At 46.0% G+C, this 16,571-nt stretch overlaps 1 protein-coding gene and 1 long non-coding RNA gene across 3 annotated transcripts in view; both read left to right on the forward strand.

Annotated features, from left to right (window-relative positions):
* Positions 1-1,895: 1,895 nt before the first annotated feature.
* On the forward strand, positions 1,896-12,889 carry LOC311259438. Of its 2 annotated transcripts, none has more exons than XR_014622860.1 (3): positions 1,896-1,958; positions 9,015-9,046; positions 12,651-12,889. It is a non-coding gene; the product is annotated as an uncharacterized lncRNA (long non-coding RNA). The 2 variants fall into 2 exon arrangements; XR_014622861.1 differs by lacking the exon at positions 12,651-12,889 and adding an exon at positions 9,417-9,538.
* Positions 12,890-13,005: 116 nt separating this feature from the next.
* LOC311259410 (uncharacterized protein) overlaps positions 13,006-16,571 on the forward strand; it is a gene marked incomplete at its 3' end in the record, with an annotated part of 29,908 nt that continues 26,342 nt past the window's right edge. The window contains exons 1-4 of the mRNA XM_084356553.1: positions 13,006-13,710; positions 14,148-14,303; positions 14,397-14,489; positions 15,022-15,330. Coding sequence (XP_084212679.1) covers positions 13,291-13,710; positions 14,148-14,303; positions 14,397-14,489; positions 15,022-15,330 — 978 coding nt within the window. The 5' untranslated portion in view covers positions 13,006-13,290. The remainder of the gene's footprint in view (positions 13,711-14,147; positions 14,304-14,396; positions 14,490-15,021; positions 15,331-16,571) is intronic.

Consider the following 16,571-nt stretch of genomic DNA (forward strand, 5'->3'; position numbering starts at 1 on the left):
ACTGCCTGAATCGTACACATGGTATTAAAGATGTGTAACAGTACGTGTAGTCTCAGCCAGTGTTGCCAGATCTCGCGAGACAAATAAGCAACCAGGCCTTTGAAAACAAGGCCAAAACAAGCGACTTTTGCGCCCCCCTAGGTTCCAGGGAGAGAAAAACAAATAAATTGTGTGCATGTTTTTACAATCTGTGTGGACGGATTGTAAACTGTGGGCACTACAGATTGCCAATTTGCATCCATGTGGACAGATCGGTAAACTGTGCGCAGTTTTATTTTTCTCCCCCGTGAGCGTCAGGACAATGACCACAAGAGGGAGTTAAACCACCTTTTCACATTATTTAACATTAGAAAACAGATGGGATATCAAATATAAACTGATGTACCAAGTACATTATATACACAGAAAAGCTCCACAAATAAATATTATCCGGAATTCAAAAATTCTTTATTGTTGCTTTTATGCACTCATCTTCCTTTTTCCGACGTGTTTCTTCTTACTTCCTAAACACAAAAAGAGACTGCCCTGCTCAGCCTCTGCTCTGATTGGCTAGTACTCGTTGCCATCATGGCCAGAGCCAATTAGAAGCAGGATGTGGGTGGAAAAAGCTCTGCTGTCTCCTCTGTGTGTGCCTGTGTGTGTGTGTGTGTGTGTGTGTGTGTGTGTGTGTGTGTGTGTGAGGGGGGAGGGGGGCGCAGGGGGAACAGGCAGGACAAACTCCTACGTTTAAATAACATATCGAAAATATCTGCTTGACAACTTATTATGGAGCTGGGAACAAGCCCAAATAAGCAACTACAATTGTTCCTTCTACAACCAGGTGGAACTCCTTCTATGATGCCTTGTGCAGGGTCACTGACATTCCTATTGCAGACTTGAGCAGCCTTTGCACCCAGCTAGGTATCAGGTGCATCACTTACAGGGAATACCAATTTCTAAAGGAGTACTGTTCAATTAGAAGCTGCTCACAGGCCTTGGACATTCTTCAGGGGGGAGAAACATGCTTTTAAGGAACTGTACAGCCAACACTTCAGGCCTTGATGACTAAAACATTGGGATTAAAGGACAAGTCTCCTGTATGACATCTGGCCTGCCTGATGTTTTTGTTCTTGCTGCCCACTAAAATGTACACTGTAGCCTACATAAGGTCTATTAGTAGTGTTTGCATCCACATAACGTTAAAATAAATAACTCTAGACATATGCACTGCACTTAAGTTTGAAGCAATTTTTAAATATATTTTGCCATGCCTCCTTGCTAGACAGCACACACCTTGCTGGCTGCCCTGATTACTAAGTTCAAGCTGCGTTGGATGAGAGGGTGGATGGGAAAAAAGACAATTCGAAGATGCGGCTTGCCCCTGAGTGCAGTGCTCTCCCTGCTGAGGAACCGCAAGAACTCCCACCGCCTGCACAAGTAACCAGAGGAGACACAGAGGGGGACATTATTGCATTGCATTGAGGACAGAAATGCAGCCTCTGAGTCTGTGGACACTGAAACAAAGTATCTCAAGTCGAAAATCGAGATGGATGTTTTAAACAAATTCCCCATTATCAAGAAAATCTTTCTGCGAGTCAATACTCCAACACCATCCAGTGCGCCCGTGGAGAACACTGAAAAAAGTAAATCTAAGAATATGTAATTGTAACATAATTAAGTCTGTGATAATAACAATAAAAAACAAAGTTTGTCTCTTGACATGAATGTATCAAGTTGTGAATTAGTCTACATTTGTTCAAAACACAAGTCATTTTGTTTTTTTCCCCTAACAAGCTTTATGTAAATGGCTCAACAAATCTTCTTATGCAGATCCACACAACACACAATTTGCTCGTTGTATTTACTCTGCTCCAACTGCACCCCGTGTGGTGCATTCTGGGTACTTCTGGGTATTCTGGGTATTCGCGCCAACCATCTGAGCACCGCAAGGAGATGTTCCAGAAAGACTGAACTTTAAGGTAAGAATTAAGTTAATGTTAGTGATATAGTTGATTAATTACTACAGTCTTTTAGGTTTTATATTGTTGTAGAAATGAATAAGTAAAATAACTGGAGGCTCTTGATGTAATTTGTAATCAACAATAGCAAGTGGCTTCAAAAGACTTACTGTGTAACTTGAAACTAACGTTAGCAAGTTTTAAAATACTTGCTTCAAATGTAATTTGAACCTGACGTTTGCAAGTGACTGTAATTTAAAGTAAGCAGGGATGTGATTGTTTTTCTTCCACGTAACGTTAATTAGACGGCGCCAGGTGCTGCGTTTTCGGCTGCATGCAGAACACACCTGCTAGCCGTTAGCGAGGGGTTTTAGCTGTAAGTCGGTCGTGTTTTTTGGTCGCAGCGGTGGCTGTAGTCTGTTAAGTTAGCTCTGCTTGTTCGCCGCTGAACCGCAGCAGCGGGCAGAGCGAGTCCAGCCGCAGGTGATAGACAGCGCCGACTTCAGAGTCCCCAAATACGAGAGCCCACTGTACAGGGGGCAGCGTGAGATGCATGCTGAAAGACGATCTCTGTGCTCGCTAGGTAGCACCAATCATAACATGTAGCATACCAAAATGACGGGGAGAAACTCAGCTAAATGCCCATACTAAGCATTGCCACCCAAACGAAACACAAAGAATATATTCAAGCTCAATAAAACGCTGCTAGTTAGCTAGGTAGTTAGTTTAAAATTCATTGTGAAGGTCCTTGTTGTTTACATAAAGACAAAGGGGCTTCTTGAGTGAAGTGTGCACTCTTTTTACCATATTCTATCTGTGGGGTTACTTCCCAGCATCAGCTGTGTTTCTCACTGTATGCATGAATGCACACCCTGAAACAGGCCCAGGAAGTTTGTTTGTTGTCGTTTTTGTTTGTTTTCCTTTAGTTTGACACCACACACATAACTACATATGCTCCTACATATTGCAAATTTCGGTTTATGTTATTGTAGCGGTTGCGGCCCAACAGTGCGGGCTAGCTAACACAATGACGAGGACACCGTGGCTGGAGTTTAACCGGAGGATCGGCTTTTATTGCCCTTATTATACAGGCTAACAACGGGGTTGGAGGAGTGCCCAAAACAACAAAAACCGATAGCCGAAAACTGGCTAGCTATCTGACCATAGGGTGTAACAGCTTATCTTCCCAGGCTTTTGTCCCGAACTGCCTGCCTTTTCCCTCTCCTTTTCCTCTCCTCATTTCGCCCCTCCCATAATCCCAAACTGGCCTATCCAGCTGAACTAGGGCAACTCCTTCCCCCCATGAACTCCCTATCATCCCATCCCATTACCCCTGCAGGGTCGCTACACAGCCCCCCCCTCCAATTCCTCGTCCCCGAGGAAGAGCAAAGTCTTGAAAGCGACCCGGAAGGCGCCGTTCCCTCTGTGACCTCCTTAAGTTAAGATCCAACAGCAGCGTTCCACTCGATGTAGCTGTGTTCCTTGGTACCACAGCTCCAAGAGGTGTCACCACCTCTCCTTGAGGCACACCCGTTCGCTGTCTCAGCGGGGTTCCCCTGCGGCGAGGCGACCTGGTCTGTGCCCTGGGAGGTGTCACAGGGAAGGCTGGGTGCTGATTTCCCCGGTACGGCGCCATCCTATCCCGGTGCAGTACAACTGTGCGACCTCTGGGAGCCAGTTTGAGCCTGTACACGACTTCACCAACTCTCTCAACCACATAACAGGGCCCAACCCAGGTGCTGTCCAGCTTGGGACAGCGGCCTTTTACCCTCTTAGGTCCATACACCCAGGCGAGATCCCCAGCCTGGAAGTCCTGCCCTTTTACATGCGCGTCATAACATCGCTTCTGACGGACCCCCGCCTGCTGTGCCTGGTGTGTGGCGAACCTGTGGGCCATTTCCAAGCGGTCCTGTAACTGTCTGGCATACTCTGGGCCAGCCATGGCATCTGGTGCATCGGGCGGTCGTCCATAGACCAACTCTGGCGGCGTTCTAAGCTCCCTGCCCAACATCAACAACGCAGGAGTGCAGCCAGTGGACTCCTGGACCGCACTGCGGCACGCCATGAGGATAAGAGGCAACTGCAGGTCCCAGTCACTCTGATCTGGGGCAGTGGTGAGGGCTAATTGGGCGCTCAATGTCCGCATGAATCGCTCCACGAGCCCGTCACTTTGCGGGTGGAGTGGAGTGGTTCTTGTCTTCCGGATACCAAGCTGGCTACACATAGCAGCAAATACTTGTGATTCAAAGTTCCGCCCTTGGTCTGAGTGGAGCTCTGAGGGTGTTCCAAAGCGACTGAACATCCCTTGCACCAAAGCTTCCGCCACGGTTGCTGCTTCTTGGTCAGGAAGGGGGTATGCCTCTGGCCACTTTGTGAAGTAGTCAATGGCAACCAGTACATACCGGCTCCCTCTGCTGGTACGGGGAAGTGGACCCAACACATCAACTGCCACTCGGTCCATTGGTGCCCCAACACGGTGCTGCTGTAAAGGTGAGTGGGACTGACCTTGGGGCCCTTTACGGGCGGTACAGGAATCGCAGCGGCGGCAGTAGTCCTCGACATCTCTCCTGCTCTGGCCCCAATAGAATGCCTGCCTCAGCCTCTTTAAGGTCTTTGTGACCCCAAAGTGACCTACTCCAGGGGACCCATGATGCGCCTCCAGCACCTTGCCCCGGAGGTCCTTCGGCACAACCACCTGCCAGCGTGGTTCTCCAGTGGCCGGCTCACGCCAGCACCTTTTTAGGACTCCTTCCTGCAGCTCCAACCCAGGCCATTGAGACCACAGACCTCTGACTGTGGCCGACTGCGCCACCACATCTTCCCAGGGAGGCCGGCCGTCTGCTTCCAGCCACCCCATGACCATTTTCAGGTCAGAGTCTTCAGTTTGCAGCTCACCCCACCCCCTGACATCATTGGGTAATATGGCTCGACAGATCACCTCTCCTGTTTGTAGGTTAGCTGCCTCCCGTTCTTCAGCCCGGTTGCAGTGTTGACAGCCTGGGGCACATGGTCGACGGGAGAGGCTGTCTGCATTTGTGTGACTCTCACCGGCTCTGTGCTGTATAGTGAACTGAAAGGCTTGGATCTGTTCAATCCATCTAGCAACTTGTCCTTCCGGCTCTTTGAAGGACATTAACCATTTCAAAGCAGCATGATCAGTGCGGATTGTGAATGGGAGGCCACAGAGAATGTGCTTGAAATGGTTCACTGCGTCGATCACTGCCAACAGTTCCCTGCGTGTGACACAATAGTTCTTCTCAGACTTATCCAGGGTACGACTGTGGTAAGCAACAACCCGTTCTCCATCAGGGGTCAGCTGTGAGAGCACTGCGCCAAGGCCTGAGTTGCTAGCATCAGTGTCCAGGATAAACGGCAGCTCTGTGTTTGGTGCTACTAGCACTGGGTCCCTACATAAGGCCCGTTTCAGCTCGTGGAAGGCTGTGTTTTGTTGTGGCCCCCACTCGTAGGCTGTGTCTTTGTGCAGCAAGTTGAACATGGGGGCAGCTACAGTGGAGAAGCCAGCCACAAAGCGCCTGTAATAGGATGCCAGTCCTAAGAAAGATCTCAGCTGGTGGATGTTGGTGGGAGTAGGCCAGTCCCTAACAGCTGCTACCTTGTCCGCTTCTGTCATGATGCCAGCTCCACTGATCCTGTGCCCCAAGAAGGAGACTTCCTGCTGCAGGAAGCTGCACTTCCCTGGGTGAAGCTTCAGGCCTGCGCACTTAATCCGCTCCAGCACCTCCGCCAGGCTCTCAAAGGCTGAGTCAAAACATGGCCCATGGACAAGGACATCATCCAGGTAGATGAGGCAGCGCTCTGGGGACATACCCACAAGGACCTTTTCCATCAACCTTTCGAATGTAGCCGGGGCATTGCATAGCCCAAATGGCATGGTGGTAAACTGCCACAAGCCACGTCCGGTGGTGAAGGCAGTCTTGGCTTTGTCTTCTGGGGCCATGGCCACCTGCCAGTACCCACTCTGGAGGTCTAGTGAGGAGAACCATGCTGAACCAGCCACGTAATCCAGAGACTCGTCTATCCGCGGCAGTGGGTAGGAGTCCTTCACAGTTTTGTCATTCAATGGCCGGTAGTCGACGCAGAATCTCGAGCTCCCGTCTTTCTTTGGAGCCATTACGACTGGTGACACCCATGGACTTTCTGACGGCTCAATAATGCCACTGTCCCTCATCTCCTGTATCATCTGATCAGCAGCAGCTTGGCGAGCTTTGGGCAATCGTCTCGGCCGCTGGCGGATTGGCCGCGTATTCCCTGTATTGATGGAGTGCTGAACCAAATGTGTTTGTCCCACGTCGTTGGGGCCAGTGGCAAAACTGTGTCGATACTTATAGAGGAGGTTCCATAGCCTATCCTGCTGTTCAGAGTTAAGGCCTTCGCGAGTCTTCTCCCAAATACCTCGGACAGTTGTAGTGGCTGCTGACTCTTCTGCAGAGATGGGGGCCACACATGCAGTCTGTATGACTGCAGGGGGTTGTGATTGGGTGTGTGGGTCCGGTCCTGGGGTTATGGGGTCATTGTCGGACAGTGGAAGAGGGCTGTCTGAGAAAGGGGCTTCCCATTGTGGAGGATCAGGAGAACATGGTAGGTCCCTCTCGGTCTCATTGTTCCCACCTCCCCTGTCGGTCATTTCTGAAGTGTGAGGATCATGAAGAAAGGGGATGGATGTTCCGTCCCTGAACGTTACAGTGCGTGCCTCAAAGTCTAGTGTCACCCCCGCTGCACACAGAAAGTCCATTCCAAGTAAACAGCTCTCTTTTACTTCAACAATCCAGACGGATTGGCAGGCTGAGTAAGTCCCTATTTCAATCTGAACCTCCCACCTCCCCAGCATCGGAGCTTTCTCTCCAGTAACTGTGGTGAGTGGAACATCAGTGGCTTGGACTTGGGTTCCAGTGGGCAGGAGGTCTGGGTGAAGGAGTGACGCAGTCGAACCTGTATCCAGCAGGGCTTGGGTCCATTGGCCATTAACCAACAGAGGTACTCTACAGCAGTCAGTGGTGAGTGCGTCAGGGGTGAGGAGAGCATGGGTGACAGGGAGGTGGAGCGCTTTTACAACAGGCTGTGGGTCATTGTCTGAGGGGAGGGAAAGGTGGCTCGGGTCGCTCCCCTCTACACCGAGCCTTGAGCGTTTCCCGGCTCTGGCGCCTGCAGGGCGGAATCAGGTGCTGTACAAAGGCGCCATGTATGGCCTCTCTGGTGACATCTCCAGCAGACTGGGTTCTGTCTTTCCTCCAGTGACATTGCTCTGTGTTCTGAGCCCGTGGAGGACAATGTAGGTCCAGGAGGCTGAAGGCCCTGGTTCCTGGGCCGTACAGAGGCCTGTCTGGGTTGGTAGTCCAAGCCTTCTGTGAGGATGTCTTCTACTGCTAATGCTTTCTCTAGTGCTGCCTCCAAGTTCAGTGGGTCAGCTAGCCGGACTTGCTGGCGTAAGGGGGGGGGCAGTAGGCCACGAATGAAGGCTTCCTTAGTTAATACCAAGCGTGTTGTATCGTCAAAATCAGGAAATCCCCTTTGTGCGAGGTAACGCAGCTCCGCCGCAAACACCCCTAACTTCTCCCCGGGTTTCCGCACCCTCTCGTTGAATCTCTGCCGCATCACGACTGCAGGGGTGGTGCTTCCAAATCGCCTCTCTAGGGCCCTGAATATAGCTTGTGGATTTTCTAGGTCGGCTGTGGTCACATCCAACAGTACCCTTCTTGCCTCCCCCTCCAACGCTGAGACTAATTGAACAGCCCTTTCGGCTGGGGGCCAGCCATTGGCGGTTGCTAGGAGCTCAAACTGGGCGTAATAGGTTTCCCAAGAGGTGAGGCCATCATAACGCCCCACTTTTATGTGGCTCCCCCTGGGGACAAGGTCTGGGGTTGGTTTTTGAAGGGCAACCAAGGCAGCACTCAGTGCAGTAGTCAGAGCAGGCACCAAGTCCTCTTGTTGGCTAGCAACAGCAGCCATGGAGCTATGAGGGGCTACGATGGGGGACCTACACCTGTCAAGCCTAGCATTAGCATCAGCATGGCTCTCTGTTTCTTGTGGTTTATTAACACAGCCTTGTGGTTCTTCTCCCATCGTGGACATTATGCTGCCTCTAGAGCTCTTCAGAAAATTTCCAAAAGCACGCTCCATTGCAATGCTCATTCTCTGCATAAATTCATCTTCTATTTTAGCTGTAATGTCTTTTTGCAACTCTGGGAAAGAGCTTGGTTGGCCAACAACTTTACTATGAGGATTTGTCAGGGCGGTGACGTCATCGTCGTCTGATTGGTCGAGGTGAGCTTTGGTTGTGTGTACATTGTTTACCTCTGTTTTACCGGAGCATGGCCGGGGAGTTATTGCAACTTGGAAGGGGCTTTTCTCAACAGCGTCGGGGACGTCGGTCAGCAATGTGGCCAGTGGTGAGTGAGACTTTTCTTTTCTCCTTACATCTCGGCTCGCCTCCGTTGGCTTTATCCTCGGTGTTTCAGGCGGAGTGTATGGGTTGAAGAGGTCGGACTTTCCGGTTCGTTCAGCCATCTCGTCCCGCGGTGTTAGCTAGCGGTCGTAGCCCGCGTATGTGTGGGAAATGGAGGCTTGGCGATCCCACTTCTGACACCAGTGTAGCGGTTGCGGCCCAACAGTGCGGGCTAGCTAACACAATGACGAGGACACCGTGGCTGGAGTTTAACCGGAGGACCGGCTTTTATTGCCCTTATTATACAGGCTAACAACGGGGTTGGAGGAGTGCCCAAAACAACAAAAACCGATAGCCGAAAACTGGCTAGCTATCTGACCATAGGGTGTAACAGCTTATCTTCCCAGGCTTTTGTCCCGAACTGCCTGCCTTTTCCCTCTCCTTTTCCTCTCCTCATTTCGCCCCTCCCATAATCCCAAACTGGCCTATCCAGCTGAACTAGGGCAACTCCTTCCCCCCATGAACTCCCTATCATCCCATCCCATTACCCCTGCAGGGTCGCTACATTATGTTTGGTTGTTTTATTCTTAACATAATTTAAAAGATAGATTATTTACTATGATTTTGTTTTCTTCAGTGGTCAGTTACTAACTATGTCATTGTATCCTTACCAGGTGATTTATCGTGTCAAGCACATTGGATGAAGGTATGTAAAAACAATTGCAATTGTTGTGGGGAAAGTGGGCAATGTTAGATTATTTCAGTTAGTTTATGGACCAGACAATCATTTTGGGGGCAGAGATTCTGGTCTTTCACTGAAAAAATTGTCGTGACAGCCCAGTCTAAAATGTAGCAAAAGTAAGCCTGATGAGGCTGTCAGAATAAAAGACAAACTTACCTGATTACCAGATTAAAGGTGGCCTAAATTCAGTTTTTTTAAATTCTTCAATTTCTTAGCCTCCTGTACAGTCATATGGTCCTGAACTCTCGTATGCATCAGAACAATGAGCTTCTACAATATCATCTGTAATATTCGACTGATCTACATACGATCTTGTATAATTTGTGCTAAACAGAAGCCGAGCCCCTGACCATAACTTGGCATCACACTGAATCTCCCAGCTGACTTCTGCTCTAACCTCCTCCAAAGAGACCACCCCTTTTGCTCCTCCGTCGTGGTCTGAATGTACTTGGATCTAAACGCTGGCTTTTATTCTTAATGGGATGGATTTGCAAGATTTGTACCTATGTTGCCCCTGAAGCAAATGAACTTTTGAGGCACTACAGGTTAAGGCACGACCACAGCGAATTTCTTCCCTGTTTACATGCCGATTGCCCCTGCTCCTTCAAAACCTGGAATACCCTCAAATCACATTTGTCAAGGAAACATCCAACTAACAAGTCAACACCAGAAGTGATTTGTTTCAATTGTGAACTTTGCAGTTCTAGTTTTTCAACTGAGAAGGATTTTTTCCAACATCTTGCAGTTCATCTTAGGAAAAATCAAACTGTGCACTGTGTCTTCAGAGAATGTGATTTTTATACAAATGTGTTTGGAACCTTTGCATCACACAGATCCCGAAAACACATAGCACATTCTTCAAATGACTTCCGGGCTGAAATTGTACACAAGTATATAGATCAGTCAAATATTACAGATGATATTGCTGAAGCACATTGCTCTGAGGCATATGCGTGTTCAAGAGCATATGACTGTTCAGGAGAGTATGAACCTGAAGAATTGAAAGAAGAAGAAATTGAACTGAAGTTGGGCCACCTTTTATTGAAATTAGAGAGCATTTACAATGTGCCAAGCAAGTGCATTACCGAAGTAGTAGCTGAGCTCCAGTTTTTATCCTCTGTGGTGTCAGGTCCCGGCATAAAAAAAACTGTGAACTCATGTTTAAGAAAGCATAACTGTGTGCTTGATGACTCAGTAGTCTCTGATTTAGTCAAACAGTTGAGTGAGTCAAACCCAATTAGCACAGCTTTAAGAGCTGATGGTCCTCTAGCTACAACTTTCAAAAGACAGGAGTTCTTTAAGAAGACATTTCATGTAGTTCAGCCTGTTGAATACATTCTGGACAAGAAGGAAGGTCGAACGTTCCAATATGTTCCCATTCTTCAGTCACTGTCCCAGATATTAAGCCTGAATGACATTCAGGAGAAGGCTTTCAACTCTTCATACACTACTCACAAGGGCAGATACGAGTCATTTCATGATGGAACACATTTTAAAGAAAATGCATTGTTTGCCACTGAAAACATAACTCTTCCTCTCCTTCTCTATGTTGACGATTTTGAGGTGTGCAATCCCCTGGGAACATCCCGCAAAAAGCACAAGATTACGGCAGTGTATTGGGTGTTGGCAAATATTCCACCACAGTTTCGCGCTACACTGAAGTCAATTTATTTAGCTGTGCTTTGCAAGGCTGTGGATGTCAAAAAATACGGTTATGAAGCAGTGCTTGAGCCACTGTTAAAAGACCTTGTCCAGCTGGAAGAAGAAGGGCTCTTTATTCCTGCACTTGGGAAGAAAATCAAAGGCACAATAGTTAGTGTAGTAGCTGACAATTTAGGTGCCCATTCAATTGGGGGCTTTGTGGAAAGTTTTTCTGGATCTCATGTTTGCAGGTTTTGTTTGGGGGAGCTCTCTGAGATTAGGAAAAAAGAAGTAAGAACTGGATCCTTCCGAGCAAGAACAAAGCAGGAACATTCGCTTCATGTTCAAACAGCTTCAGAAAGTCCCACTCTCACTCACTGCTTTGGTGTGAAAAGGCAGTGTGCCTTAACTAATAAACTGCAGTATTTTCACGTTTTATCAGGGTATCCACCAGACCTGCTCCACGACCTGTTCGAGGGAATAGTACCTCTGGAGTTGGCTTTGTGTCTTAATGTTCTGATTAAGAAAAAATACTTCAGTTTATTTCAACTCAATGATCTAATCAGACAGTTCCCCTACAAGTGGACTGACAAAGCTGACAGCCCACAGCCTGTCCCGCTGAACTTTGCCACTCGAAAGAGCGTGGGTGGAAATGCTCATGAAAATTGGAGCCTGTTGCGTCTGCTTCCTCTTATCATTGGTTTCAAAGTGCCAGAGAGCGAACCAGCATGGCATCTCCTCATGGACCTGAAAGACATCGTTGAACTAGTTGTTTCTCCAATCCACACAGAGGACACAATTAGAGACCTTGACACTAAAATATCAGAGCACAGGCATAGATACCTCCAGGTTTTTCCAGAAGCAAAACTTCTGCCAAAACACCATTTTCTGGAACATTATCCAGAACTAATCAAGGCTTTTGGACCTCTTGTAGCTCTGTGGGCGATGCGCTTCGAAGCAAAACATAGCTTTTTTAAGCGACTTGTTCGACATACCAGCTGTTTTCGAAACATTTTACTGTCTCTGGCTGTAAAACATCAGTTCATGCTGGCTTACCATTTGCATGGCACAGACATACTCAAACCTGCCCTCAGTGTCTCAAATCTGTCCACAGTGCCTGTGGATGTCCTCAAGGAAAACATACAGGAAGCAGTGCAAAGAAAATTTCCTGGAGAGACGTGTATTCAGGTGGCCAATACAGTGACCTGCTATGGCACCACTTACTCAGTGGGAATGATCTTGCCGTACGGATCAACTGGTGGGCTTCCAGACTTTGTTGAACTAAATCTAATCCTCATTGTGTGTGGCCAGCTTGCATTTGCTGCCAAGTGTCTTCATTCCTGGTACTGGGAGCACCTGAGAGCTTTTGAATTGGAATCCACCAGACAAGTGACAATCCTTCAGCAACAGGAATTAACAGACTTCTTCCCTCTTGCAGCATACGCTTTTGAGCAAAGGCGATTTGTCACTTTGAAGCGTCACATTCCCATTCAAGATTAGGTCATTTAATACAGTATATATTGACATGTTTTACATTAGTCAGTATTTCAAATCATTTTCAATTGAGTGACACTCTGAGTGGACACTCAGCAGTGAGGGGCTAAACATATAAAGATTCAGTCTGAAAATGTGAAATAATAAAACAAAGTGGTGGTGGAGGTGGTGTTCTGGTGGGTGAGTGGTCTTAGAGCACATCCCATATGGACTCTGGCCCTTGTGCAGGAGATCACTGGTTTGACTCCTGACCATGACCATCATGTACTGCCTGTATGTTTCCCCCATTCTCTGGCCGAACATAATACGAGGGTTAAGATTGAAGCTTTTAGTCATCTTTGTTATAGGATGTAATTTTATTGTTTGTATGCCTAAAGTCAACAGAACCTTTTTTTTTTCTTTTTTCTGTCTCCTCTCTTTCCCCTTCCTATAGAGCAATCAACATGTCTGCCAGACTTCGAGTCATACTCCAAGAGGAAATTCGCAAGCTTCCCTTGCCCTCAGGAATCCCACAGACTGTGGATGAATTGAAGCGTATTGTACAGGAGACATTTGCAATTGAACAAGATTTTACTTTGCAGTTCCAGGACCAGGATTTTGACGGTCAATTTTTTACTCTTCTTGAAATGAATGAAGTAAAGGACAAAGACACCATCAAGGTGGTTCTTACTGCACCAGTGATCACACTAACATTTGAAGATTCTTTGAATGCTAAAGGACTCCAGGAGAGCTTTGGTAGCAGTTGCACTGAGTCATCAGAAGATGTCTCTTCCAGTTACTCCCATACATCCAATGATACCATACTTCTGTCTTCTCCAGAGACCATAATTCAGTCTTCTCCAGAGACCTCTCTTCGTTCTTCATCTTGGCCAGCTCAGTTTACCATACCTACCTTCTCCTTTGACACAGAGCTCATTCTACAAGCTGCAAATGAAGCTTACAGAAAGGACGGAACCCTGCTCAGCAATCCTTCAGTAAAACCCAACATTCTGGACAAACTTGCAGACAGCATCTTTGTCTACACTGCTTATCCTTCACGAGCACAAAGGGAGCAGGTTGCTGAGGCCCTGGTCATGAAACACCCCTGTTTGAGGGACCCTGTGTCTTCCAATGGTATATATGGATGGCAGAACAGCCTGAAATACAAGGTTGGCAATTTTAGAGCAAAGGTGAAGCACCTTGGATTACCAGAACTAAATGTAAACTGTCGGAAGAGAAAATCAGCTGCAGATGGACCTCCAACTAAAAGCTTGAAAAAAGCTAAGAAATCTGAGGTAAACTATCTCCCACCTCATCCTCAAGGTGAAACTGATGAAACCCTTGAAAAAGAGAGAGTAGAGCTTCTCTATGAGTACAAGAAGAAGGACAACACCAAAATCATCAATGAGAAGATGGCGAAAACCTTTTCACTGCGTCGAAATGATGTAATCCTCAATAAACCAGCTGTGATTGACTTCAAAGCTCGATGGCCTGCCCTGTTTGAGCTTTCCCAGGTATGTTGTACATTTTAATTGTGTCTTCTTCAATAGAGGTGGTAATGGTAAAGTTTCAAAGTCTTCAGCCTGGCATATGCCAACAAAAAAAAAAAAAAAATTGACTGCATTACCTGTGAAAACATATGAAGACGATGTTTACCTGATGAAACCTCTGTGATTACCTGTGGAAAAAACCTGATGAGACTGTCAGAATAAAAGCTAAACTTACCTGATTACCTGTGGTGGGGCAGGGATGAACAGTATTCCTACCTGATGAAACTGAAGGATAAGATTTTAACCTGATTACCTGTGGAACATTCCTTGCAAAACGCATGACCACTTAAGTGTTGCTTTCAGTGTAGCCTTAGGCTCCTGTTCTGTTTTTGTTGCTCTGTGTCTCTGTAATTCTTTTTTTCTGTATCTCATGATGTTTCTCCATCTCTCTTCTTTTGTAGATCGAGGAAGAATTCCGGAGGATAACACTTAAGCCACTACAGTCCACATTCCTGGGAAAGTTGGACCAGTACACACCCAGACTGTTGAGCCTCTACAGGAGGAAGGGAGGCGCTGTTGGGAAGAAGCTCGATGAGACCCTTGACATGTTAAATGAGGCATGTACTTATTGCACAACAGTTAAATAGTTAGTTATATGTATTAGCTTTCTGATGTCTGTACTTAGCATGATCTCATTTCTTTTTTTATAGGACAACAGCATTGACTCCAGAAGAGACGCTGTGATCAGAGGCCTCATTCTCTACCTTGGTGAGAAGACAGAGGAGCTCATCAAGGACTACAAGGTAAAGAAAACTGTTTCAAAGCCCTGCCTGTTTGAGATGAGGTTGTGCAATCCAGGATAGCTGATGGCTTAGTGGTATTTTAAAAATTGATTTTTTTTTTTTTTGTCTATGTAGAAATGGATGGAATGTTATGATTTAAGCATCTAATTATTAACAACACTATAGTCAAAGTTGGAAAATCATCAGAGATACCTAGAGACTTGTACATGTATGTGCTGCAGTTTGCTGAAAACTGCTGCTAACATTTTAATTAGATTATTTTATGGAATTTTGAAGATTGCCATTTATTGGAAATTAATCTATCAAATTGAATGAGACTATTTAGCCACTCTTAGATTTACTTAAAATGGCCTTCAATTGCATTAAATTTAAATCTGTGATACCCGTAGACAGTCTTATGAAGCTACAAAGCAACCAAAGCATATCAATCTGATCACCCATGCGGGGAGAAAGAGTGCCAAGAGAACTATACTGTATGCATCATTCACATTGGTATACAAGAGGGTTTTATTCTTTCTGGTATATTTTACAGGTTTTAGATGATGATGATGCTGCGACTGTCCAAGAGGCCCTTACTACACATGTCCTCAACATCTTCGTGGTCAGCAAAGCCAGAGATGAAGATCTCCCCAAGCAAGCTGGAATAGCCATTGAGGGAGCAGAGATCCTTTTTGGTATCCCTGATGTGGCACATGCTTGTACATACCTAATGGGCCTTATCTATGCCTTGGAACTAAGGTACCCAAACAAACTGAAATACACCTTTGAAGTTTTCCAAAAGATCTTCCTAGAGCTGGAGGATGTCAACCAAAAGGTGTCCTCCAAAGTCCATGATCTCAAGGTCAGTTTACATGCATAAAAGCCATACAGACATTGCTAGAGGTTTTGAGTGAGCTCCCTCTTGTCAAGGTTTACAGTTGTCGGTTTTACATCGCATCTTCTCAGGTTTTCCACCACGCTTCCTCAGTTTAAATTTTTATGCTTTGAAGCTTGTATATGCTTAAATTTGTTATGTGGTGTAAATTCCATCAGTTGTCTGCACTTTAAATGGCTAATATAATTCGGCTCAGCACAAGAGTAAATCATTGTAAGTGACCTGAGGTGTATTGTTCAAGCAGCTTTTGAGGTACTGCTACAGGAGGCAGATCTATACAGAACAGGAAAGCTCTGTACAGTTATATTTTGTGAGGTGCTGGATTTTGTGTTTTTTGCGCAATCAATGTATCGGTCAGATTTTGAATGTAGCCATCATTTGATTGGACGTTCAAACCTTTAAGGTCAGACTTTGGATGGGGTCTCATCCCTGCAAGTGCTTCCTCAGGGTAGACAGAATGGATGTTTGTTTTGTAGAACATGTTTGCAGAAGTTCACTTTTCATTAGAAGAACCATTAAGTAATAGGATGCGAATCCCATGAGTTATGTGTTGGGTCATTGGCATTGTCTTATGGCGCGTCTGGCACTGGCATCTCAGGTATTTCTGATGTTGTCAATACAATGGAGTTTATGGTCTTATTTTCTTATCAAAGTGTCTTTGGTATATCGTATGTTCCATGCCGTAAATACACTAAAATATTACAATACATCTGGAACTATTGTTAAACAAGGTAAACAAGCCCTTTTGTTTTGTTAAGTTGAATAATTAATACCAGATGTTGTTTGAATAATGTGGTCGTTGTTGCAGAGTATACAGTATTAGGGCTGCAACTAACAATAATTTTCATTATTGTACAATCTCTTTCTTTCAATTGATTGGTTTTGTTGTGAGAAAATGGGGAAAAATGTTTTATCACTGTTTCCCGAAGCCCGAGATGCAACTTAAAATGTCTTGTTTTAAAGATTAATTGATAATTACAAATCCTTTAAAAAAATCTGTGATGAAATTAGTAATTGGCAACTTAGCAATTAAACAACTAATAGTCGCAGCTCTATACAGTACACTCAGTTTTTGCCCAGTTCAATAGCAGTACATGTATGACATGAGTTTGAAATTTTGTGAGAATTTGCAATAAAATATGTAAATTTTGGTAACTTCTGACCTCTTGATTGTGTTGACCCTATGACCTTTCCTCTAGTGCAACTCT

Source organism: Pagrus pagrus, assembly GCF_965226575.1.
Source record: "Pagrus pagrus genome assembly, chromosome: 7".
Lineage (NCBI taxonomy): Eukaryota > Metazoa > Chordata > Actinopteri > Spariformes > Sparidae > Pagrus > Pagrus pagrus.